This window comes from Natrix helvetica (genome assembly GCF_964273705.1).
Source record: "Natrix helvetica genome assembly, chromosome: Z".
In the NCBI taxonomy this organism is placed as follows: Eukaryota; Metazoa; Chordata; class Lepidosauria; order Squamata; family Natricidae; genus Natrix; species Natrix helvetica.
This window is the reverse complement of record NC_138554.1, coordinates 23,437,489-23,462,227: the sequence shown is the minus strand read 5'-3', so window position 1 is coordinate 23,462,227 and position 24,739 is coordinate 23,437,489. Positions and strand designations below refer to the sequence as shown.

Genomic DNA, 24,739 nt, shown 5'->3' with positions numbered 1-24,739 from the left:
CTGGTCTAGGGTGCACATTGACTTTGCAGGGCCCGTTCATGGCCAAACGTTCCTCATAGTTGTGGACGCATATTCGAAATGGTTAGAGGTAGCCCTGATGACCTCTACTAAGACATAGGCGATCATCAAGGTGCTACGGAGACTTTTCTCCATGCACGGCCTGCCCGATATCTTGGTCTCAGACAATAGGCCCCAATTTACGGCCATGCAATTCGAGACCTACTTAGCTAGCCAGGGAATTCGGCATGCCCTGGTCGTGCCATTCCACCCGGCTGCCAATGGTCAGGCGGAGAGAATGGTGCGATCGGCTAAAGAGGCCCTCACCAGAATGGGCCCAGGTGATTGGCAAACACAGGTTGATCACTATTTACTAATCCAACATATTATGCCAAGCGCCACCACCGGGAGAAGTCCCTCTGAGCTTCTCATGGGTCGCCGACTAAGGTCCCACTTAGACCAGCTACACCCAAACTACTCTGCCACATCGCCCCCAGAGTCCACAAGCAAGATTCGAAACTTTAGCGTAGGCGATTCAGTATATGCCCACAACTACGCCAGGGGAACTCTGTGGATTCCTGCTATGGTAATAGGCATAACCAGGCCTCGCTCTTATTTATTAGAGCTAGAGGATGGTAGAAATTGGAGGAGGCATATTTACCAACTCTGTGGTCGCCTCTCCCACTCCAATCTTAGAGCACCAGATGAAATTCCAAAACAAAGCAGCCAAGGCCCTACCCAAAAGGAGCAGACATTCACTCCTTCCACAGCCAGCTCAAACCCGAAGGTACCGGAAAACTTGTTGCAGGCCCAATGCGAGCTCCAAGTGAGCAAAGCCAGGGAACTCCAGCCGTGGCCTGGGGTAAGTTCCAGCAGGTTTCACAGAGCGGAGCTGGAGAACAGACAGGTCCGTCCGACCTGCCTGAAGAACCGGTTCCAAATGAACTGCGCAGGTCTGGTAGAGCGAAACAAAGATCCGCCTACCTCAAAGACTATGTGACCAATAGGAACATTCCAAACAAGAGGGGAGTGGTGTTAGATATTAACACTAGCTACCATAGTTTCCACTCTGGTCCTCTGTTCTGGCGGGAACAGAGGTTTAATCTGATTGGCTAAGAGGTCTGACAGCTCCCTATAAAAGGGGAGCTGTCAGACCGAACAGTTGCTGGATTGTACATACTTGTCTGTCTGAATAAAGAGCTGTTGTTGCGTTAAGCCAGTGTCTGCCTTCTCATTGCCCGATCTAACACCCACAGAACTGGTAGTAAAAAAAATTGTATTTCACCACTAGGTCACTTCCTTTTTTTTTCTTTTCCCTCAGAAGCCAAAGGCAATAATAAAATAATAAAACGGAGCAAAGATCTTCCCTAAACCAAGAGCAGGGGGCAGCTTTGGGATTGTCAGATATCAGAAAAGAAAAAATCTCCCATTTGTAGGTTGAGATAGGGAACAAACCTAATCTATGAGAATTATTCTAGTATGATCAACAGGCTGCAGCCTTATATATCTCTCTCTATTGCTTATGCCTCTTTATGTCAACTTGATTTAGTGCATTCCATTCATCTGAGAACTGTTTTCCCTGCCCACAATAAGCAGCCTTCCCGATGGATCCACCTCTCAGGAAACTCCTGTTTACATTTTTCTTGTCTTCCATCCATCTTCAGGTCAGTCCTCTGCCTCAAACAAAGCCTGGTTAGTGAAGACACATCCCTTGCATCCTACAGCAACAAAGTATTTGCTGGCTGGGATTTCAGCCTGATGCAAGATAACATGGTGCAATTAAAGCATAAAAGCATCCGCTACGAGCTACGGGTAAGGACAGATGCTAAAACCAGATATCTGATGGCATGTGAAGCAGCCCTTTTAATGTGTCATGCTCCAGAAGGGTAGGGCTGACCATTTCCCCACAGGAAGGAAGAAAAAGGAGAGCTACAATTTATCCTGAACTAATGTGGCTTCCAGTAGAACATTTCCTCCCCTTAGACCCAAATTCTAGTGGGAATTATTTTTCCAAACATTTATTCATAGTCTAAAGGCTGTCATTTCAACCTCTGCAACACAATGTTCTTTCACCTTTTTTCTGTTGCTATAAGCCAGGGGTGTCCAAACTTGGGAACTTTAAGACTTGTGGACTTGAACTCCCAGAATTCCCCAGCCAGCCTGGGGAATTCTGGGAGTTGAAGTCCACAAGTCTTAAAGTTCCCAAGTTTGGACACCCCTGCTATAAGCAAAACAGATAATGGGATACATGTAGTCCTCAACTTACAATCATTTGTTTAGTGATCTTCAAAGTTATAATGGCACTTTAAAAAGTGACTTATGATTGCTTTTCACACTTACGATTATCACAGCATCCCCATGCACTCCCAGAATCCCCATGGTCACATGATCAAAATTTGGAGGCCTGCAACTGGCATGTATTTATGACAGTTGCAGTATTCTGGGTCATGTGATCCCCATTTGTAACCCTCCCGGACTGGCTTCTGACAAGCAAAGTCAATGGAGGAAGCCAGATTCACTTAACAACTGCCTGACTCACCTAAAAACTGCAGTGATTGACTTAACAACTGTGGTAGAAAAGGTTGCAAAATGGGGCACAACTCACTTAACAACTGTCTTGCTTAACAACTGATACGTTGGGCTCAATTGTGGCCTTAAGTCAAGGACTATCAGTAACCTAAATTTCTCTCGTAAAGACCTATGGCTCTAAGAAACTGCAGAAATGAGAAATTCAAAGGTTGGGGCTTTATCCCCAGTTCTACAACTGGATGTGGAGAAAACAAACTTTTAGATTATTTTCAACAATTAGTGCAATTGTTTGTCCCCCACCCCACCCCCAAATAGATGTAACCTTACAATTTACATGATAGGTAGAATCTTTTTCTTTTGTTATTGTTCAAGGGTAATGGATTTCTGATTTGTCAAGAACGTGTAAAAGGATAAGCTAGAGCAGCGATGGCGAACCTTTTTTGGCTCACGTGCCATAAGTGGGGGGAGCACAGGGGGGTCGTGTGCAGGCGTGCCGCACCCATAATGCAATGCACGAACCCCCCCCCCCAGTGCGCATGCATGCACTACAGGCGCGAACCCCCATTTTTTGCATGCTTTTTTTGCCCTCCCCATGTTCCAGAGGCTTTATAGGAGCCTGGGGAAGGCAAAAACAGCCTCCCCTGCCCCCCCACCCCGGAAGCCCTCCAGAGGCTTCAGGGAAGCCTCCAGAGCAATCAAAATGAACCTCCGAGCAAACCGGAAGTGACTTCCGGTTTGCTCGGAGGGTTGTTCTCAGCGCTCCGAAGGCTTGAGGGACCTTCAGGACACTTCCCTGAAGCCTCCGGAGCAGTCAAAACGAACCTCCGAGCAAACCAGAAGTCCGTTCCTGAACTTCCGGTTTGCCCGTAGGGGCGGTTTTTTGCGCTCTGGAGGCTTCAGGGAAGCTCATGAAGCCTCCAGAGAGCCTCTGGGGGGGGGCGGGGGGGCTCTTTTCGCCCTCCCCAGGCTCCTATAAAGGGGTGAACTCATGTGTGCTGGCCAGCTGACAGGGCAGTGCCTCGCGTGCCCTGACAAATGGCTCCGTGTGCCACCTGTGGCACGCATGCCATAGGTTCGCCATCACTGAGCTAGAGCATTGCTAACTGAATTTTAATTTATCACATGGTTGCTCTGATACTATAGAATAATACAATTAAGACACTATTAAAAAATATATAATCCCAGTTTTTAGGTTGTTGGGAAAACTACAATTGACTGTATTCCCACATGGTTTTAAAAACAACCGTTGCCAAGGTCACAAAACAGCATATGCTCATACAAATGGCATTGTGCAATGTGCAAATAGAACCCCTCAATGAGGGTTTGGGCGAAGCTAATTTTGTGGAATCCTTGGAGTTTGGTTGTTTGCTTGCAGATGTTTCATTACCCAGCTAGGTAACATCTTCAGTGCTAGTGAGTGTAGGGTTTGCTCCTTTTTTATATACAATAGCATGCCCTGCCAGTTTTGCGGAGGGTGTTGTTTTCTCCTTGGTAGTTTCTTGAGAGGGTATTTTTTTGTGCTTGATTGTTGTCTGGTGTCTATCTTTGCTTATCTGAGTTTAGGCTGCTGGATGTGTTTTGCATGTGTTTAGTCTTTCAAGATTATCATTTAAAGCTGCTTTGATTGTTCTGAGCTGCTTCAGATGCTTCTCTTCTCTTCCTCTCCTCTTCCAGATGGACCTGGAAGAAGCCAGCTTCCGCAAGCACCAAGCAGAGTTGACCACATCACAGCGAGTTGGCCTTTATGTCCTGAGAAGTCTGATCAATATCTTGGTTTTAGTGCTTTTGGGAGTCTCCTTTTACTGTATCTACCTGGCCGTGAGCTATTCCCAGGAGACGTTGGGAAAAGTAAGTACGTGGGCCCTCAGTTAGCCGTCAAGAGGTTGTGCTTCCCCCAATACTTAAGGCCTCACCGCTTTGTGACCAGTCCCCCATATTGTGGTGGAAGTATTTAGGTTATCCCAAAAGCAGTTCTGGTCAGGTTTGGCAGCAATTGTGGTGCTGAAAATCCAAGGAGAGGCCATATGGACCAAGGACATGACTTTGCCAGTTGCATGGAAGTTCCATCAAGCAGGGCCTTACAAGTTAAAGTAAAGGAGCATAGTGCATCATGTGGTTAGAACGCTGGACTGACGATCTGCATGCCTGTATTTGAGACCTGAGTACTGCTGTGTGATGGTGTGAGCACCTGTCATTTGCTCCAGCTCCTGCCAATCTAGCAGCTGAAATTGTGCAAACACAAGCAGATAAATAGGTACCGCTTTGGTGGGCTCATTCATGGGGACATGAAAGGAAGCCTCCAACTGAGCATCCTCCGGACAACAGCGATGTCACTGGCTGATCGTTTCACACCAGAAGCGCCTCAATGCTTTGAACATAACAAGAAGTTAAAGTTGAGCCTGTAGAGATTGTCCTTGACTTACAACCACATTGTAACAACCAGAATTTCCATTGCTAAGCAAGGTGGTTGTTAAGTGAGTTATGCCCATTTTAAAATCTTTTTTTTTTGTCGTTGAATTACTGCAGCTGTTAAGTGAATCATGGGGTCATTAAGCAAATTTGGCTTCCCTCATAAACATTGCTTGTTGGAAGCCTGCTGGGAAGGTCACAAATGATGATTGCGTGACTCCCAGATGCTGCAATCATTAATACATGCCAGTTGCCAAGTGCCTAAATTTTGATCATGTGACCATGGGGATGCTACAGTGGTGCAAGTGCAAGGGCCGGTCATAAGTCACTTTTTTCAGTGCTGTTGTAATTTCAAATGGTCCCTAAACAGATGGTTGTAAGTCAAGGACTACCTGTAAGAAGACAATTCTCTATCTCGTAAGCCTTATTTGCAAAGAAAGCTCCTGTTGAATCGCGTTATTTCTTTCCATAACATTCATCGCCAAATAAATTCCTCTATCTTTTGATACAGGCAGACTCTTCTGACAACAGTCTGTTCTTGCTGGGACTGCTGGTGGCTTATCTTCCCTCCGCTGTCATCACGGCCGCCAATCTCCTTGTCCCGATGATCTTTCAGTTCCTTGTGCCACTCGAGAAATACCCACTCAGCTTTGAAATCAAAATCACACTTCTGAGGTACAAAAAACAAACAACATCTGGGTATGTTTGCAATAGAGCAGGGGTTTCCAAACATGGTAGCTTTAAGACTGCCAGAATCTCAGAATTGGAAGTCCACAAGTCTTAAAGTTGCTGCTATCGAGGGTGGGGAATAAGACTGGTGCTTTCTTTTCATTTTTAACGGGCCCACTGTCCACTGCCCAGAGAAAGAAAAGCTATTGATGCTTGCTTTCATAGCAAAGATGAGAAGGATAAAGAAATAGGGAATTCCAGTAATCAGGGGCCAAAAGGAAAAAGGTGCTGAAATCTGGAAAGAGATTTCTTAAACTGACTTCATTTTTAGCCAATGTATGTGCAGAAGCAGGCTTTTTTCTCACCGAGACAGAGATGGCACTTTGTTTTGAGTAAGAGGCAGGATTAGACAGATCCATCATATTCTAAGAAGTTCCAGAATGGAATTATTTTTCATCGTACCATTATCAATTCCCCTTTGGAAGTTGTTGAACACCTAACATCAATTCTTTACCTCGAAGTGAAGGGCTAATAGTTTTCTAGGTGCTAATGAACACAAATCTAAGCATCCTTCACCAGTACAGTTATTTTGAGGTGCGCTGATTATAAATAGACCAGACTAGATTAAGTATATGGCAGTCCATCGGCTTCAGAGAAGATAACACGTGTAGTTATTCTATGGTCACTGAGGTTGGTCTGCAATCCCTGTCCAGAAGCCTGGAATCGAACACTATGGGGCACTGGAAGCCCATTGTTGTTGTAACTGTGATTGTTATTCTTTTATTTTCTATTTATTTATTATTTACAGACTAGCTGATAACCCGGCATTGCCCGGGTATTTATTTATAGAAGGGAAATGTCTGGACCAAATGTAATTTCTAATATTGGATTTTCCCCCTTACCAGAAGGAGCCCCCTTGTGTAGTTCTGTGAAGCCATTACCATGGCAACTCCACTGCACTGTACAGTAGAAGCCATTTTATGACAGTACAGTATAATTCATTTTAAGGCACAACAGGTTGTATCTTAACAGAACACACACTCAAGGAGTGTTAGGGATGTCTTACCCTTACAGTATTTTTTCCAGAGATTAAGTCATCTGTGTACCAAATTTGGTTGAAATTGCTCAAGGCATTCCAGAGTTATGGTGGAACATACACATACACAGCCATTTTTACATATATAGATAGTGTGATGCTAAGTAAACAGTTGCTTTTTAGAGTAATGTGATCTACTTTGCATCTTTTTTGTTTTGGAGGACCCCGAACTGAGAGCACATCTAATCAATATTTTCTACTTTGAACATTGTGAAGAGTCTGAGAACTGAATCCAGGGATGTGATGTGTTTTGTTGACATCTTCCTTTGGTTGCTCTAATTTGTACCTTTTGATGCAGGTTGAGGTGCAAATTTTAAACCACGTCTATTTCCATATCTTTCTCCAACAGCATATCCTTTGTGGATATCTACAGATCCAACTGCTCTTAAGAGACCAAGAGCTGCTCACATGATTTTCTTCCCCCTTCTATCTTGTTATTAGGCAACCTGACTGTTAGATTCGGGCAACGAGAGAACAGACTCCAGACGATAGTGACAACAACAGCTCTTTATTAGTAGTGGTAGTGATCCAGCTTTTTTGGGGGTCGAGTAGCTCCCCTTTTATAGGGATCTGGTACACCTCCCGTCCAATCAGAACAACCCCTTGTTCCCGCCCTAGTGGCGGACCTGAGTGGAGACTTACAGCGGTTTATGCTAATATCTAACACCCCTCCCCTCTTAGATGGAGTGTTCCGGTTATTGACAAAGTCCTGTAAGTATGCCGGTTTCTGCCTTACTTGGGTGGACCGTCGAAGTTCGGGTTGAGTTGGAGCGGGCGTGAGACCGGCGTGTTCCTCTTGTTCCGTTTCGCTGGCAGGGGATGGTAGGTTCCCCTCGCTCGGAGGTTGTTCCGCTCTATTGCTGATCTCAGGTTCCACCCCAGGCTCCGTGGTGCTGTAGTCCTCTGTGCTCGGATATTCGGGTTGTTGTATTGGCTGATTTTCCGACGGAATGAAGTCTTCATTTGCTGATCGTAGGTTGGAGTGCGTTAGGCGACCTCGAAGTTGGTCTATGTGCCTCTTCCAGTTTCTACCGTCCTCTAGTTCCAACAAGTATGATCGCGGACCCGTGATACCAATTACCTTTGCCGGAATCCACAGCGTCCCCCCTGCATAGTTGTGGGCGTATACTGAATCCCCTATGCTAAAGTTCCGAATTTTGCTTGTGGAGTCTGGGGGCGATGTGGCAGAGTAGTTTGGGTGAAGCCGGTCCAGGTGAGACCGTAAGCGGCGACCCATGAGGAGTTCAGCGGGGCTCCTTCCCGTCGTGGCACTAGGGGTAATATGTTGGATTAGTAAGTAATGGTCGATTCGTGTTTGCCAATCACCTGGGCCCATCCTAGTGAGGGCCTCTTTTGCAGATCGCACCATTCTCTCCACCTGTCCGTTCGATGCCGGATGGAATGGCGCGACGAGGGCATGCCGAATTCCCTGACTCGCTAAGTATGTTTCGAATTGCATGGCCGTGAATTGGGGCCCGTTGTCAGAAACCAGGAGGTCGGGCAGGCCGTGAGTGGCGAAAAGCCGCCGTAGTACCTTAATGACTGCCTCTGCCGTGATTGAAGCCATCAGGACTACTTCCAATCATTTGGAGTATGCATCCACAACTATTAGAAACGTTTGCCCTTAGACTGGCCCTGCGAAATCAATGTGTATTCGCGACCAGGGTGCTTTCGGTTTGTCCCAATCCGTAGCGGGCGCTTCAGGGGGGGCTGGTCTGGACTCTTGGCACGGATCACAAGTGGCTACCCATTCCTCTATCTCCTTGTCCATGTTTGGCCACCAAACGTAACTCCTAGCTAACGCTTTCATCCTTACGATCCCTGGATGCCCAACATGTAAAGCCTCTAATACATTTCTCCGCAGTGCGTATGGTACAACAACTCGATCCCCCCACAATAAACAACCTTGTAAAACCGACAGTTCATCGCGCTTAGACCAAAACAGTTTGAATTCGGGTCCCACATTCCCTTTGGGCCACCCCCTCCATACCCAAGTTTGTACTTGTCTGATTACGTTGTCCTTAGCAGAAAACCTAGCAACGTCCACAGAAGAAACTGGCCCTGAGTCCAAACAGTCAATCAAGAGAACCGGTATTTCGGGAGTGGGGTCTGTTAACAGTTCTGGTAGTGGGCAACGGCTGAGTGCGTCTGCGTGCCCTAATGTGGAACCCGGTCGATGTATCAACTTGTAGGAATACGCAGCCAGGAAAACAGTCCACCTGGTCATGCGCGGGGAGAGTGAGACCGGTGTGGGGCGGTTTCCCGCCAAAAGACCCAACAATGGTTTGTGGTCTGTGATAAGTTCGAAATCGCGGCTGTAGAGATACTCGTGGAAACGTTTGACTCCAGCCACAGCGGCTAACGCTTCCCTGTCCATTTGGCTGTAGTTTCGTTCTGCCGATGACAAAGTCCTTGAGTAGAACGCGATGGGTGCTTCGTTACCGTTTGGCATTCTGTGGCTGAGTACTGCGCCGACGCCGAAAGGTGATGCATCGCAGGTCAATACCAGTGGTAGAGTTTGGCTGTATTGGATGAGTAGAGAGTCGGTCGTGAGCAGACGCTTGACTGCGGCGAAGGCGGCCGCCTCGGAGCGTCCCCAGGTCCATTTCGCGTTCTTGGCTAGGAGTCTGTGTAACGGCTCAGCGACGGTAGCTTTCTGTCTTAGAAAAACACTGTAGAAGTTAAGAAGTCCGAGGAATGCCTGCAACTCGGTCTGATTTCGTGGTGGTGGGGCGTCCTGGATCGCCTTAATTTTCTTCGATGTTGGGTGTATACCCAGTCCATCGATTCTATACCCCAGGAATTCTACGCTAGGCACGTTAATTTGGCATTTTTCCTTTTTTAGGCAGAGACCCTTTTCTCTGATTCTGGCCAAAACAGTTCTAACACGTTTTAATAGTTGCTCCTTGTTTGCAGCCGACACCAAGATATCGTCAAATTATGGAACGACTCCTGGTATGCCCTGCAAAAGCCGTTCCATGACGCTTTGGAACAGACCTGGAGCGATGCTTACGCCGAATTGTAACCGGTTGCATTTGAAAGCACCCCTGTGCGTCACTATAGTTTGGGCCTCCGCCGTGGCGCTATCAACAGGCAGCTGCTGATACGCTTGTGCCATGTCTAACTTCGCAAATATTTTTCCTGGTCCCAATAAGTGCAATAGGTGTTGGACTACGGGCACAGGATACGCGCTCTGTTGTAGGGCGACATTAATTGTGCATTTATAGTCCGCGCAGATGCGGACTGACCCGTCTGGCTTAACTGGGGTCACGATGGGGGTTTCCCAGCGCGCGTGATCCACCGGTTCAAGGATCCCTTGCTCTACGAGCTTATCGATTTCTTTGTCAATCTTGGGACGGAGTGCAAAAGGCACTCTTCTAGGTTTGAGTCGGATTGGCGCCACTTTTGGATCTAGATTGAATGATATTGGCTTTCCCACGTACTTACCAAGGCCGGGGCTGAACACATCCTCGAACTCCTTAAAGATTTCCTCAGCGCTGTTGTTCTCCATGGTGTTGATTCTGGTGACTTCTAGCCCCAGGGCTTCGAACCAATCCAGTCCCAGGAGGCTCTGTAAGGGTGCGCTGGCGATGGTCACGGGCAGCTGGGCTATGATATCTTTGAACTGGACCCGAAACGTGCCTTGACCCACGATGGGGACCCTGTTCCCCTGGTAGTCTCGTAGCAGGATGTCTGGTGTTCGCAGTTGGCGCTTCTTAAGGCTCGGAATTGCCTTTTTCATGGTTGACCACAAGATGATCGTCAGGGATGATCCCGTGTCGACTTCAAGCTCGCAAGGGGAGTCCTCCAGGAGGACAGTGATTTTCAGCTTTTTAGGCCGCTTTGTGCGGACCTGACCTATCGTTGTGAGATAGGTTCTCATGGGTTCTCTCTGGGGATACTCTCTCTCAGTTTCCTGGGAATACTCTCTCTCGGCTCTCTGTGAATACGCCCTTTCAGCTCTTTGGGGATACTCTCTCTCGGCTGACTCCCTCGGTTCTCTCTCTGGCGCCCTTTGTTTTTTCGCCAAGCCCCTGGGTTGGGCTTCTGTCGGCGGTACATAGAAGGCTGCCATTGTGTGGCAGGGACTTCGCTCCGGCACACTCGTGCGATGTGCCCAAGTTTGTCGCAATGTGAGCAAACAATGTTTCTGAAATGGCAGGTAGACCGGGGGTGGTTCCCTCCGCAACTTGCGCATGGTGGCAAACGGAATTCGGATTTTCCTGCCGGTCTCGTGTGACTGCTCCGCATGCGATGACTGTCTTCGTATTCGCTGTCCTCGGTCTCTTGATCGGCGGCCTCATAATGCACTCTGGATTGCCTGGCTCCGGTCTGGATCGCGGTGTACCCGCGTTGTATTGTTTCGGAAGATCTGTCCGCTGATTCAGAAGCTCTCGCCTCGACTAGCGCAATTTGTAGGTTTAGGTTGGATTTGGCCAACAATCGTTTTTGTAACGAAATGTCTTTTAACCCGCAAATGAGGCGTGCCAGGATTTGCTCGTCCAGGTCCCTGAACTCGCAATGTGTTGCTGCTTTTCGAAGTGCTGCAACGTACTGGTTTATGGATTCTCCCACCTTCTGGTTCCTCATGTTGAATTCCTGGCGGCGAACGTGGCAGGAAGGTTTTGGCGCGTAATGCATTTGCAGCGTCTGTTGTAGCGCCGTCCATGTTACCGCCTGGATGGGGGTTGGCTCAGAGAGATCCCTGGCCGTTTCGAAGACCTCTCGACCACAGTAGCTCAGGAACATATTCTTTTTCCGGGAGTCCGGTACTCCCGTGAGATCGTTTGCCTCGAGGAAGCATTCGAATCTCAGCATGTAGGATTCCCAATGCTCGGCGATTGGGTCATATGGAGTTGGTGGAGCGTGCATCGACATCTTGTCTGCGTTTGAATTTGCCGCGCTGAGATGGCTGCCGGGATTTCCGCCGAATCCCGGGGCTGGATTGGATCCGTAGATTCTAGAGGTAGCTTCTTCGTCCTATCTGTCTCTCGATCCCACCTTCGTCGCCAATGTTAGATTCGGGCAACAAGAGAACAGACTCCAGATGATAGTGACAACAACAGCTCTTTATTAGTAGTGGTAGTGATCCAGCTTTTTTGGGGGTCGAGTAGCTCCCCTTTTATAGGGATCTGGTACACCTCCCGTCCAATCAGAACAACCCCTTGTTCCCGCCCTGAGTGGCGGACCTGAGTGGAGACTTACAGTGGTTTATGCTAATATCTAACACTGACATGTCCATCTCTTTTGGCAGGAATGTCGTCTTGCGTTTTGCTAGCCTAATTGTGGTTCTCGTTACACTCTGGGGACAGATCACCTGTAATGGAGACCCACAGAACTCCAAGTGCCGCAACTGTGGTTATAATAATCATCTTCACCCGGTAAGGGAAATAGTGGTTTTATGTGGGAGGTAAAAATTTCTTAAATTCCCAGTCAAAACAAGTTATGCTACTATTTAATATTTTCCTCAAAAGATTTCGTGTGGGAAAAAAGATTGGAAAGATTATCTATGTGGAGGGATCACAAAAAGTAGAATAGTGTCATTCTAGAGTCCTATTTCCTAAAATTCGGAAAATGAAACACAGCAGTTGCATTCTTGAAGCCAGATCTAGACATATTTGTAATACAGCTATTGTAATTAGGTTAAATTACACGTTTAAACATATTTAGGTATGACTAATTTGAGCCCCATTGATTTCAGTGACTCATGGACTTCAGCAACGTTACTTTACATACCACAAAGTCCAGGCCAAACAAATCTAATCTTAACCTTAACTCTAATTCTAAACCTGTCCCATAAATTAATCCTAATCCTAACCCTAACGCCAAAATGAATGAACAGATGTAACTCAGATTCCTTCATTCTCCTAACAAAAACTAAATTTAAATTTGAAATTAATTCCTGGGTTATTTGAAAGAGTTGTAGTTCTCTAGAATACAGGCAAATGAGAAATGCCAAGTTTTTATGAGCAATTTGGTATAGGAAGAAACTGAAAAAAAAACCTTATCTCTCTCTCTCTCCAGTGCTGGGAGACCTCAGTGGGGCAGGAAATGTACAAACTGATGATCTTTGACTTGGTGATCACACTGCTTGTGATATTGTTGGTGGAGTTTCCCAGAAAGTAAGCCTTTTAAGTTTTGTCATGTCTATTGATGGTGGAGAGGGGATGATTACAGATAATCCTCAACATGACCAACATGCATGGTCATTTAACAGTTGTTTGAAGTTACCAAAGACCTCTGGAGGGCTATTTATGACCTGATTCTGAAAACCCAACAACTGGAAACCCTGCCATGCAGTCACATGACTACATTTTGGGTGCTCGGCAACCAGTCTGCATTTAAGGCTGTTTACAGTGTCCCATGTCCCGTGACTACGTTTTATGACTCTCTTGCCAAATATCTACATTTGCTTTCGGTTTTCAACAAAACTGCCCCATGACTGCAACCTTCGCTTAGAGATCTAAACAGAAAAGGCAATAAAATTGTGTTAATCGTAAGTGACTGCTTTACAACCTTCATGACTTGTAACCATAACAGGCAGACTCCATTACGGTCAGAATTAAGAGAATCACCTGTAGTTTGGTTACTTTCCTTAATCCAAAAGTGGGAACCTGCAAACAGTAGTAAATACCACTATATCGCTGAGCGCCTAACATGTGGTCATGTGATTGATGGATGGGGAGTGACCATTAGAACTGGGTCATAACTCCCTTGTTCCAGGTAGGTCGTAAATTGAGGATTACCTGTATAAAAGAATAAGTAAATGGCTGGAACAACATGTGTCTAAGTTGGGACTTCACATAAAAGTCAGGGGCCACCAGCAAAATCCAAAATCTCCCTTTCTTTTGTTTTCTAGGATTCTGGTGACTTACTGGCCATCCTGCCTCTTGCTCAAATGGTGGGGAGAACAGGAGTTCATGGTTCCTGACAACATTTTGAACCTGGTATATGGGCAGACCTTGTGCTGGACAGGAGCCCTTTTTTGTCCTCTTCTGCCAGTGCTCAACACCATCAAATATATTGCCATCTTTTACATGAAAAAGGTGATTCAACAATAGCTCCGAAACGCAATTGCAAGGTGGAGCAGAGAAGGAGCAATGGAAATTCGGATCTTGGTTAATTACTGTGAGAAAATCCAGAATAGTGGCTTTCAACTCGTTTACTGTCTTCAAGGAAACCTTTGTATTTGGACAGGGATCTGGGCAGGGGTGGGCTACTGGGGTTTTGCAGGGGTTCGGGAGAACCTCTAGCTAAGATTCTGTGAAGTTTGGAAAACCCCCAAATCCCACTCCTGGCTGGCTCTGCCCACCCCGCCCTCCCAGGAGTCCCCAGGGGGCCCATTTTGGATGCTGGTAAGTGCAGGGTGCGTGCGGAAGCTCGGAGAGGGCAAAAAACAGGCCTCCTGGAAGTTCGGGAAATGGGCCTATTTCCAGCCCCCAGAGCCTGGGGAGGCTGTTTTCGCCCTCCCAGAGGCTCGAAAAAAGCCTCCGGAGCCTGGGGAGGGCAAAAACGCCCCCATTCCCAAGCATAGTGCAGGCGGCTTACCAGGTCACGCCCACCATGCCAGGCCCACCCAGCAAATGGGCAGAGAACCCCTTGCTAAAAAATTTGAAGCCCATTCCTAGATCTGGGGCAAGTGTTGATGGGATTGCTGGATTGAAATCTGAAAAATATTATAGTGGGCTGTGAGAATAGCTTTGAGGACTAGAAGGAGGAGGAGCCATAGCCAAGACTATAGTCAGATAAGAGATATCTGAGTCTGGGTCAGAAGGATAAAGGCAGGGGGAGGAGAGGCACATTCAGACATGCAAGATTCTGTTACAGTAACCTTATAATAAAAGTAGAATTAGCATTCATAATCTTGGTGTCCTTGCCTGGTCTACCATGAAGGGCTGGTGTCAATTTAGTTAGTCTGAATGTACCTCTCTCCTCCCTGCCTTCATCCTATGCTCTCATCCTCAATTCTTGGAGTTGAGGTGTACACGTCTTCAAGCTGAAAAGACTGAGAAACACTGGCATAAACCAATGTCCAGAAATAGCCAAAAATAACAGAATACCAAGGTGCAGCACCCTTACTCCAATGATCTACCTCATGGGCACTTTGAAAAAAATAACTTAAAAGGAAAACAAGAAGAACAACAATTTTAAAAAAAAAAAACCTTGAAAGAATGACCTTTCAATTTTGCAAGAATTAAAATTAATTGTACACTCTTTTGAGCATACCTTTCTAAAAAAATTAAAAAGTAATTTTGATCTGGTCTCGATATTATTATTATTTTTAAACAAAATTTTATTGGTTTTTAATTGGTCTCAATATTATTGAAGTAGTGCATAAAAAGACAGCAGTTGCTTCTAAGAAATTGAGAACATTTTCAACAAAAAATGGACACGATCCAAGTGTCTACAGCAATGTTTTCCAATCTCAGCATCTTTAAAATGTATGGACTTAAACTCCCAGAATTCCCCAGCCTTGGAAGGTGAAGTCCACACATTGTAAAGTTGCCAAATTCGAGAAACACTGTTCTATAGCTTTGATTGATTTTCCCCCCCCTCCATTCTTCTAGCTCACCCTTTATGCTAACTGCCGTCCAGCCGAACGCACGTTTCGTGCTTCAAGCGCCAACTCTTTTTTCCTTTTAATTCTACTCCTGGGACTCACGATATCCTGTGTTCCAGCCCTATATAGCATCTTCGTGTAAGTATTAGAGTGCCCTACAACCTTAACAGGGAGCTAACTCCATTAAACATTTTTTGTTGATTTTTACTTTGGCATCTTAACAGCTGTGTTCCACAGTTCCCAACATTCCCAACACCTGTAAAAGTAGAATATTAAAAGTGTTGCTAAGCCAATGTTGCTTAACTATAGTTTACACAATAAACCCAATTTGGCTACCTGTAGGCAAAGAGTAAGCAAGCTATGGTTTACACACTGATGGCCAACGAGTCGTAGTGGTGCAGTGGTTAGAATGCAGTATGGCAGGCTAATTCTACCGACTGCCAGCAATTCAATTCTCTCTGGCTCTCGGTTGATTCAGCCTTTCCTCCTTCCGAGGTCAGGAAAGTGGGAACCCAGATTGTTGTGGGCAATATGCTGACTCTGTAAACTGCTTAGAGAGGGCTGTAAAGCACTCTGGAGTGGTATATACATTCTAAGTGCTCTTACTATTGCTATTGATTCAAAAGCAAGCAGACTATGTTATGCTTTGATGAGTGAGCAAGAGTATCACATTTAAGCAAATAAAATGTGTTTTTAATTCCCTTCCCTGCTAGCTACCATCTCACTCCCAATTTTCCCCCTCAGGCTGCCTCCTTCAAAAGCATGTGGCCCGTTCCGTGATCAATCCACCATGTGGAATGTGGTCACCCAGGCTGTGTCAAAGTTACCTGCTGGTGCCCAAGACTTCTTGAGATTTGTGGGCTCAGTTGCCTTTTCTGCACCCTTGTTTCTGCTTCTGAGGTGAGGAATTGCATTTTCTAAAGAGGTCTGGTGAATGGGACACAGGAAGAAAAGGAATCTCACATCCTAAGGATTGTAGCATCTGGTGTAATATCATAATTATTTTTCCCTCTCTCTGTTTCTTTCATTTCTTCAAGTGTCTTCATGTTCTACCTCAAGGCCCTGGCCAACTCATACAGTTCCAGGATCAAAGGTCTCAAAGGACAGCTCCGTCTGGTGAGTAGTCAATTAAAAGCAATCCAAAAATGGGTATGAGGTGGTGAAAAATTGACTCCAGGACTGGATAGCTCAGGATGGGCAATGGGCATGCAGAAAAGATGGGGAGAGGGCAATGATATATTAATTACGGTTCTGCATATGCAAGTTAATTCTTTTCTATGATAATAATTATTGGAAAGGACTTCAAAGATTATCCAGCAGAAATTTGTGTTTAAAGCTTCTAAGATTAGTATTCATTATGCCACAGCTTAAAAACTTCTAATATTAACTCTGTGCAGGAGAAGATAGTGCAGGTTTAGTTTCTATTTTGTGAGATAGTGGAAGTCAATCAAAGGAAACAATATTAGCTAGCTAGGGAAATTACTTATCTTTTTAAAGCCATGCTTCCAGAATTAAACTCATTTGAAGTATTGGTACTGCTTTATAAAGCCTTAGTAAGGCCGCACCTGGAATATTGCATCCAATTTCGGTCACATAGAAAAAAGGTGTTGAGACTTTGGAAAAAGTGCAGAGAAGAGCAACTAAGATGATTAAAGGCCCAGAGACCAAAACATGAATAATGGTTGCAGGATTTGGATTTGGCTAGTCTAGAGAAAAGGATGACTTTTATGGGTGACATGATAGTATTTCAGTATTTGAAGGGCTGTGAAAAAGAAGAGGGGGTCAACTTATTTTCCAAAGCACCAGAGGACAGGACAAGAAAAAATGGATGTGAACCAGTCAAGGAGAGAAGCAACCTAGAACTAAGAAGAAATTTCCTAACATTGAGAACAATAAACCTGTGGAACAACGTGCCCTCAGAAATTGTGGGTGCTTCATCCCTGGAGGTTTTTAAGAAGAGACTGGACAGTCATTTGTCTGAAATGGTATGGGGTCTCCTGCTTGAACAGGGGGCTGGAAGACCTCCAAGGTGGCTTCCAACACTATTCTATTCAAAGCTTCCTGTACTTTTAAAATATTTTTTTTAAAAAAATGAAATGGTGGGATGGAGGAAAGAATGCTAAATTCATACATGATACTGCATTGGGATTTCTAAAATTGTTTGCTGAATTAGTTAAAATGATCTGGTTTGTGCAGCATGCTAATCTACAAAGCTTTGATTTATTCTGTTTTCTCTTTTTTGCTTTTAAGTCAGTACTGACCCTTGGATAGGTCCCTGCAGTTTTCTTGGCACGATCTCAGAAGTGATTTACCATTGTTTCTTTCCTAGGATTGAGAGAATGACTGGGTCAAGGTCACCCAGCTGACTTTGTGGCTAAAGTGGGACTAGAACTCACAGTCTTTAGTTTCTAGTAGTCTTAACAGTTTCCAGCCTAATGCTTTATCCACTACACTGGCTTCATAAGGAGTTGAACAGCTCATAGCAGGAAGCTGGCAGAGCAGTAACAACCCCAAATGCTCATCTTCAGCCTTAGCCAATCTTGTCCCTCTCCCCAAGGGCTGTGGGCGATGTCCAACTCAAACCCATGAGGGGGTCTCAGAAAGGGGACGCTCCCACCCACCCCCAACCTTAGGCTCATCCAGATCTTTGTGCTTATGTATGACAGCTCAGTTGCCTCATCCACTATCAAATTGTGAGAGAGACTTCATGGCTTTCAACGTTCTCTTTTTCTCAGGAGGGCCAGGATAAGTTCTTCCTCGTGAAACGGATTTCAGAACTGAGCCAGTGAAAGAAAAGAAAAATCTACACAAGAATACACTTTTTTCATCTTATTCAGCAATACTTCCAAGATATCACCACATGCTAAATGCGCAGAGCATGTAAGTTTAATAAATAAATAAATTTTATGTTATGGTTTTCAAATTGCACTGCAGCAATGTACTATGGTGGCTTCCAAGATCCTCTGAAAATTGTTGTTCAGTTATCATTTTTAATAAAACAGAAGGGAAAATGATTAAATAAGGAGAAATTATATTATATATACGCTTAGCTTTAATGAACTAGCAGCTGGTTGACTTTGTCTGGACTCACAAGCGAGACTGGGCCAAATCAGCTGAATAATTAGAAAGGAGATCACAGGGGCAGCAGGCATTCTCAAACTCTGGAATACTGGAAGCCTTAAAGTGATCTTTTGAGTGACTCAAGTAGAATTAATAATTTCATCAGGAATTAGGCTGAGCAAAAAAACTGTCTCTGATTGAAAGATGCCATATACAATATTCTCACACATAATCCGATTTATGGATAAACCGACCCTCAAATTTTTAAACAAATACTATGAAAAGTGCGCCACCTGTAGATAAGCGAATCCTTAGAATTTTTGTTTGTTTTAATGTTCACAATTACCTAACTTATTCATGGATGGGCTTATACTTGAGTCTTTTAAAAATGTATTACCATATAAATTGAAATTTGGTGGTAAACAACTGAGTACTGAATAAATTATTCTTTAAATTTTTGCCAATCCATAAAATTGGAAAGCTCCTGCTATGTGCAGACATAAATTGTGATTGCATACATGGTTATGAAAAAAAAATCCAACAAATTTATAGTCAGATATCTACATTGAATTAGGGTTTTCCTGTTGTTCTAATTTAACCGTTCACTATTTGGCTTTGGACAAATGATATTTTTAACTTTCGTATTCCCCAACAATAATGAATGGACAATTATAGACTTGTTTGTGATACCATATAGATTAAAGATTACTACTAGACTAAATCAAGCTAGAATTAATCTAATGCAGGTAGTGCTCGACAACTACAACCGAGACCAGAATTTCTGTTGTGAAGCAAGGCAGTTGTTAAGTGAATCACACTCAATTTTATGACCCTTTTGCCATAGTTGTTAAGCAAATCACTTGCAGTTGTTAAAATTATATGGTTGCTAGGCAACCCTACTCACTTTGCTTGCTGGAAGCCAGCTGGGAAGGTTGCAAATGGGGATCACATGACCTTGGGATGCTGCAGTTGTCATAGATACATCTGAATTGCCAACTGCACTAATTTTGATCATGTGACCGTGGGAATGCTGTGATGATTGTAAGAGGAGTACTGGTTGTAGGTAATTTTTTCCAGTGTTGTTGTAACTTCGAAAGGTCACTAAATGAATGATTGTAAATCGAGCACCATCTGTAAGGAGTCAGTGTTGATTAGATGTAGAGGGAAGAATGCTTAGCTAAATAAGCCATCGATCTGAATTAGCTGCATTTCTTTCTTATGCTTAAACATAAACTTTAAATATTTAAAATTGACCCAAGTACTATAGTACATAATTTAAATAATATTTCAGTGTAAACTTTTAAAGTCATGTTATTATATAGCATGAGGTTGATTGGTTGAAATAAACAAATATTAAATAAATAAATATTTCTACTACAGTACTGCAAAACACTATACATCCAGCAATAGATTTCAAGCTACAGTATTCCCTTTTGATATAGTAGCCATAAATCCCTAAATTTTGAGCTACAAAATTGCAGATGACTATTAGGCAACAGCAAACAGATACAGAAAGCCAAATCTTTGCTCAATCTTGCAGCTGTCAGGATTGTATTTACTTTGTGTATAACAGCGATCAACACAACCTTCTGCTTGTTAACACTAGAAAAATGGTAAAAACAGAACATAAAACCTATAAATTCAACAGAACGATACCCTTGATGATACAGGTCCATCATTCTCCATATGGTCTCTGGAAGAGGTGTTTTCCTCAATTTCAGGGATTCTCAAGAGGGATGCTATTGTATAAAATAAGGGGTAGAACATAAAAGCAAAATTTATAAGCTCCCAAAGGGGGACCACTAACAATTTGTTGCTCAGAAGCATGCACTAGATGGGTCAATTTCACTAGGAGAAAGCAGTAGTGAAACTCTAAACTGCCTCTGGAAATGTATTGGTGACCAATTCAGGACCTGGGCACAGATGTTCTATGGTTTATGAGTTTTTGAAAGATTTTTTTCACCTTTATTTCTTTATAAGTAACTCAAGGCAGTGAACATACCTAATCCCCCTTCCTGTTCCTATTTTCCACACAACAATCCTCTGAGGTGAGTTGGGCTGACAGAGTGACTGGCTCAAGGAAACCTAGATGGCTTTTCATGACCAGAACTAGAACTTACCGTCTCCTGATTTCTAGGTGAGCGCCTTAAGCACTACACCAAACTGGCTTTTGCCATTAAGGCAATGTTTCCCAACCATAGTAATTTTAAGATATGTAGACTCCAACTCGCAAATTCAATTCTGGGAATGGAAGTCCATTCATCTTTAAATGGCTAGGGTATTCTGGGAGCTGAAGTTCAAAAATGGCTAAGGTTGGGAAAGACTGCATTTAAAAGGACTGCTGCATGCGGTGTGATTTTCTAAGGCAGTCCCTACAGAGTGCATTGCAGTAGTCTAGAGGTCTTCAAACTTGGCAACGTTAAGACTTGTTGGCTATCCTGGCTGGAGAATTCTGGGAGTTGAAGTCCACAAGTCTTAACGTTGCCAAGCTTGGGGATCCCTGCATAGTCCAACTGTGAAATGGGAAGCATTCCTGATGTCAAGTCTTCCCCATCCATGCAGCACTGCAATCAGGGGTAAAATCCAACAGGTTCTAACATGTTCTGGAAAACTGGCAGCGGAAATTTTGAGCAGTTCAGAGAACCGGCAAATGCCATCTCTGGGGTGGGAATGGAGATTTTGCAGTATCCTTCCCCTGCCACGCCAACCAAGCGACGCCCACAGAACTGGTAGTAAAAAAGTTGAATTTCATCAGGGCTGCAAGTGACATTAATCTAGCATGTAGGGAGAAATGCTAAAGTGTGTTTTAAAAAGCAAGTGCCAGTCTTGGTGTTACAACCACAGAAGAGATTTTTCAGCATTCAACAAATATAATTCTGTAGTCGAAGTGCGGTCACTCCAAACCAATGATTTTCCAAACCAATGATTTTCCAAACCAATGATTTTCCAAACCAATGATTTTCCAAACCAATGATTTTCCAAACCAATGATTTTCCAAACCAATGATTTTCCAAACCAATGATTTTCCAAACCTGGCCACTTTAACATGTGTGGACTTTAACTCCCAGAATTCTACAGCCAGCATGTCGTCAAGTTTGAAAAGCACTAGTCCAAACCAATCAAATAGCAGGTAGGGATAAAGGCGAGCGAATGAGAATTACGGATGAACCAAGCCCCCATGCGCTTCCGTAGTGAAACTACCCCCGCAATCAGGCACAAATATTGCATCAGAACATAGAGCAGAAGGGTGGGGCTCAATGGCGAAGTCTGTGGAGATTTTAGCACTGTCATAAGCAGCCAGAATGAATATTCTTCCCAAGAAGTCGTGGCACGTCCGCAACAAAGACAATGTGGCTCGCGTACGACGGGACGAAGCGGAGGCTGAAGTTCAGCGGCAAAAGAGGGAGGCCCGAATCCTCTTAGCTGAAAGAGAGTTTAGAAGTCATCAAGGGGCATGCGCAAAAGTTTGCAATTATTGCATCGAAGTGGTCGCAATAGTTTTAAATAGAACATTCTACTGCGCATGTGGGTAGTGTCCATCTGTTTTGTGTTTGTTTTCCTCTGAAGGAAAGGTATTAACATTTATTTCTTTTTATAGCGAGTTTGGGGTTATGGTAATACTTTAGTACATGCATCTAATCAAATCCATAAAAGTTAAGTGCTTCCAAACGGACAATCTCAACTCCCTAGTGTGGAAGTGAGGTAAACATTATTTCCAGGGATCTAACTCCCATTTGGCCACTGTTCAGAAAGCGTTATAGTGCTAAAGGTTTATATGGAATCTGAACATTGTGTCTGGATTCTATCACTTTGTGAATTCTGCGTACAGAATAATCCTGCATTCATCTTCCTGGATGGATTAATAAAGAAACAAAGCCAAACCTGAATTTTATCCAGACTTAGAAAAAAAATGAACAAGGTGGCAGTTTGGTTTTGACAACAATGGCATTCCATTGTTGTCAAAATCAAACTGCCTGCCACCTTGTTCAATTTTCTGTATTCTAACAACAGAAGCATCCTGTTTAAAAAAAAATGCATTCAAACAAACCAGAAAGATGACTTGAACCTCAAAGTTATCTTTGGGATGTTCTTAAAATACTCCAAGCATGAGGGTTTTTTACATTTCTGGGAGGAAGATATTCTAATAACATGAGCTATCCTTTGAACAGGCTGATAGTTTTTTTTTTAATCTAAAGATCTGATTTACATACCTGGCCATCTCAACAATGACTCTGAAAGGGGATCAGTGATTAAAAAAACAACATCAATGCACGTGCACACACAAACCAAAATACACGGTAGCTGAGAAAAAGAAGAGTCTTCCACCGATGCAGGACCTGATCGCTTGGCATACTCTGGAGATACAGCTTCAAACACACTACCATATCTTTGAAGCTTTATAAAAGACAGCAGTTCTTAATTGGCAGCTAATTTTGAATGTGAAACAGCATTCAGTATCTGGGATCCTTCTGTACATCTGGCCTGAATGGATGAAATATGAGAAAAACCTGATTTAAGAATATTCTGAAAGATTTTAAAATAAGGAACTAAATTTTTACCAAAATGGATTCTACTCAATCTGGGATTTGATTGAAATCAGGATTTCTTCTGTTATTAAATCAAAGGAAGAAAGAAGAAAAGTGACAAGGTGTTATAAGATCATTTTTGTTATTATTGTGAATGTTGGAGGATCCCATTGTTGTTTCCTTTAATCTGAATCTTAAATTAATATGGAGGGACCAAATAAATGAGATGCAAAGCTCTGCGTGATGTATTAAAGTGCCTTTTTCTGGACTTCTGCCACACTTATATCCTAACATTCTTTTAATATTAATTATTTCCTTTTCCTTTTCTGACAGTCTTGTATATCCCGAATTGAATAATTTATCCCCACTTATGATAGGCAGTCCCAGAATTCTCCAGCCAGTTTGTGGCCAAGTTTGAAAAGCAGTAGTCCAAACCAATCAAATAGCAGATAGGAATAAAGGCGAGCCAATGACAACTCCGAATGAATGAAGTCCCATGCGCTTGCGCAGTGAAACAATCAGGTGCAATATTGCATTGGAGCAAAGGGGCGGAGCTCGACGGTGACGTCTGCGGAAATTTTAGCACTGTCATAAGCAGCTGGAATTAATATTCTTCCCAAGAAGTCGTGGCACGTCCGCAACAAAGACAATGTGGCTCGCGTACCATGGGACGAAGCGGAAGTTTCAGCGGCAAAAGAGGGAGGCCCGAATCCTCTTAGCTGAACAGGAGTTTAGTAGTCATCAAGGGACATGCGCAAAAGTTTTGAATTATTGCGTAACCTCTAATCCAAACGGTCGCAATAGTTTTAAATAGAACATTCTACTGCGCATGCGGGTATTGTCCTACTGTTCAGAAAGCGTTGTAGTGCTAAAGGTTTATTGGAATCTGAGCATTGTATCTGGATTCTATCACTTTGTGAATTCTGCGTACAGAATAATCCTGCATTCATCTTCCTGGTTGGATTAATAAAGAAACAAAGCCAAGCCTGAATTTTATCCAGACTTAGAAAAAAATGAACAAGGTGGAAGTTTGGTTTTGACAACAATGGCATTCCATTGTTGTCAAAATCAAACTTCCTGCCACCTTCTTCAATTTTCTGTATTCTGTAACAACAGAAGCATCCTGTTTTTAAAAAATGCATTCAAACAAACCAGAAAGATGACTTGAGCCTCAAAGTTATCTTTGGGATGTTCTTACATACTCCAAGCATGAGGTTTTTTTACATTTCTGGGAGGGAGATGTTCTAATGACATGGGCTATACTTTGAACAGGCTGATATAGTTTTATTTATCTAAAGATCTGATTTACATACCTGGCCATTTCAACAATGACTCTGAATGGGGATCAGTGATAAAAATAAAACAATGCAAGTGCACACACAAACCAATATACATAGTAGCTGAAAAAAACAAGTCTTCCACAGATGCAGGACTCCCATCGCTTGATATACTCTGGAGTCTCAGCCTTGAACACAGTGCCATATCTTTGGAGCTTTATGAAAGACAGCAGTTGTATCCTATTGTTGAAAGAAATGTCCTCCTGGGTTCGGCTCCAAGTGGGGAAAAAGACACTGGAGACATGGAAACTGCTTGGAAAGATGGTTTAATGGTGGACAGGACTACATGGCTTGAATCCTGAACAGAAAAGGTGATCGCATGCTTCAATGAAGAAGAGAGCAGAGGAGAGAGAGCGAAGGGACTTGCTGGGCTTTTTATAATCTGTTCAACCCCACCTCTCTGTTTCCTGTTCCTGTGTAAGAAACATATTCTGATTAGTTGTAAGACTCCCATGGGGCCATGCAGGGGCAACTCTCTAGGCCAGGGGTGGCGAACACGCGGCTTGCGAGCCGCATGCGGCTCGCGGCCAAAATAAATGAGGCTCTTTGCAACTCT

At 43.8% G+C, this 24,739-nt stretch overlaps 1 protein-coding gene across 1 annotated transcript in view; it reads left to right on the top strand.

The window, feature by feature from the left end:
• TMC4 (transmembrane channel like 4) overlaps window positions 1-19,568 on the top strand; it is a 32,104-nt gene extending 12,536 nt beyond the window's left edge. Inside the window, exons 7-16 of the mRNA XM_081932853.1 lie at window positions 1,662-1,809; window positions 4,201-4,374; window positions 5,447-5,610; window positions 11,955-12,081; window positions 12,725-12,822; window positions 13,560-13,746; window positions 15,268-15,398; window positions 16,005-16,160; window positions 16,298-16,376; window positions 17,996-19,568. Of these exons, the coding sequence (XP_081788979.1) occupies window positions 1,662-1,809; window positions 4,201-4,374; window positions 5,447-5,610; window positions 11,955-12,081; window positions 12,725-12,822; window positions 13,560-13,746; window positions 15,268-15,398; window positions 16,005-16,160; window positions 16,298-16,376; window positions 17,996-18,049 (1,318 nt within the window). The 3' untranslated portion in view covers window positions 18,050-19,568. The remainder of the gene's footprint in view (window positions 1-1,661; window positions 1,810-4,200; window positions 4,375-5,446; window positions 5,611-11,954; window positions 12,082-12,724; window positions 12,823-13,559; window positions 13,747-15,267; window positions 15,399-16,004; window positions 16,161-16,297; window positions 16,377-17,995) is intronic.
• The last annotated feature ends 5,171 nt before the right edge of the window (window positions 19,569-24,739 follow it).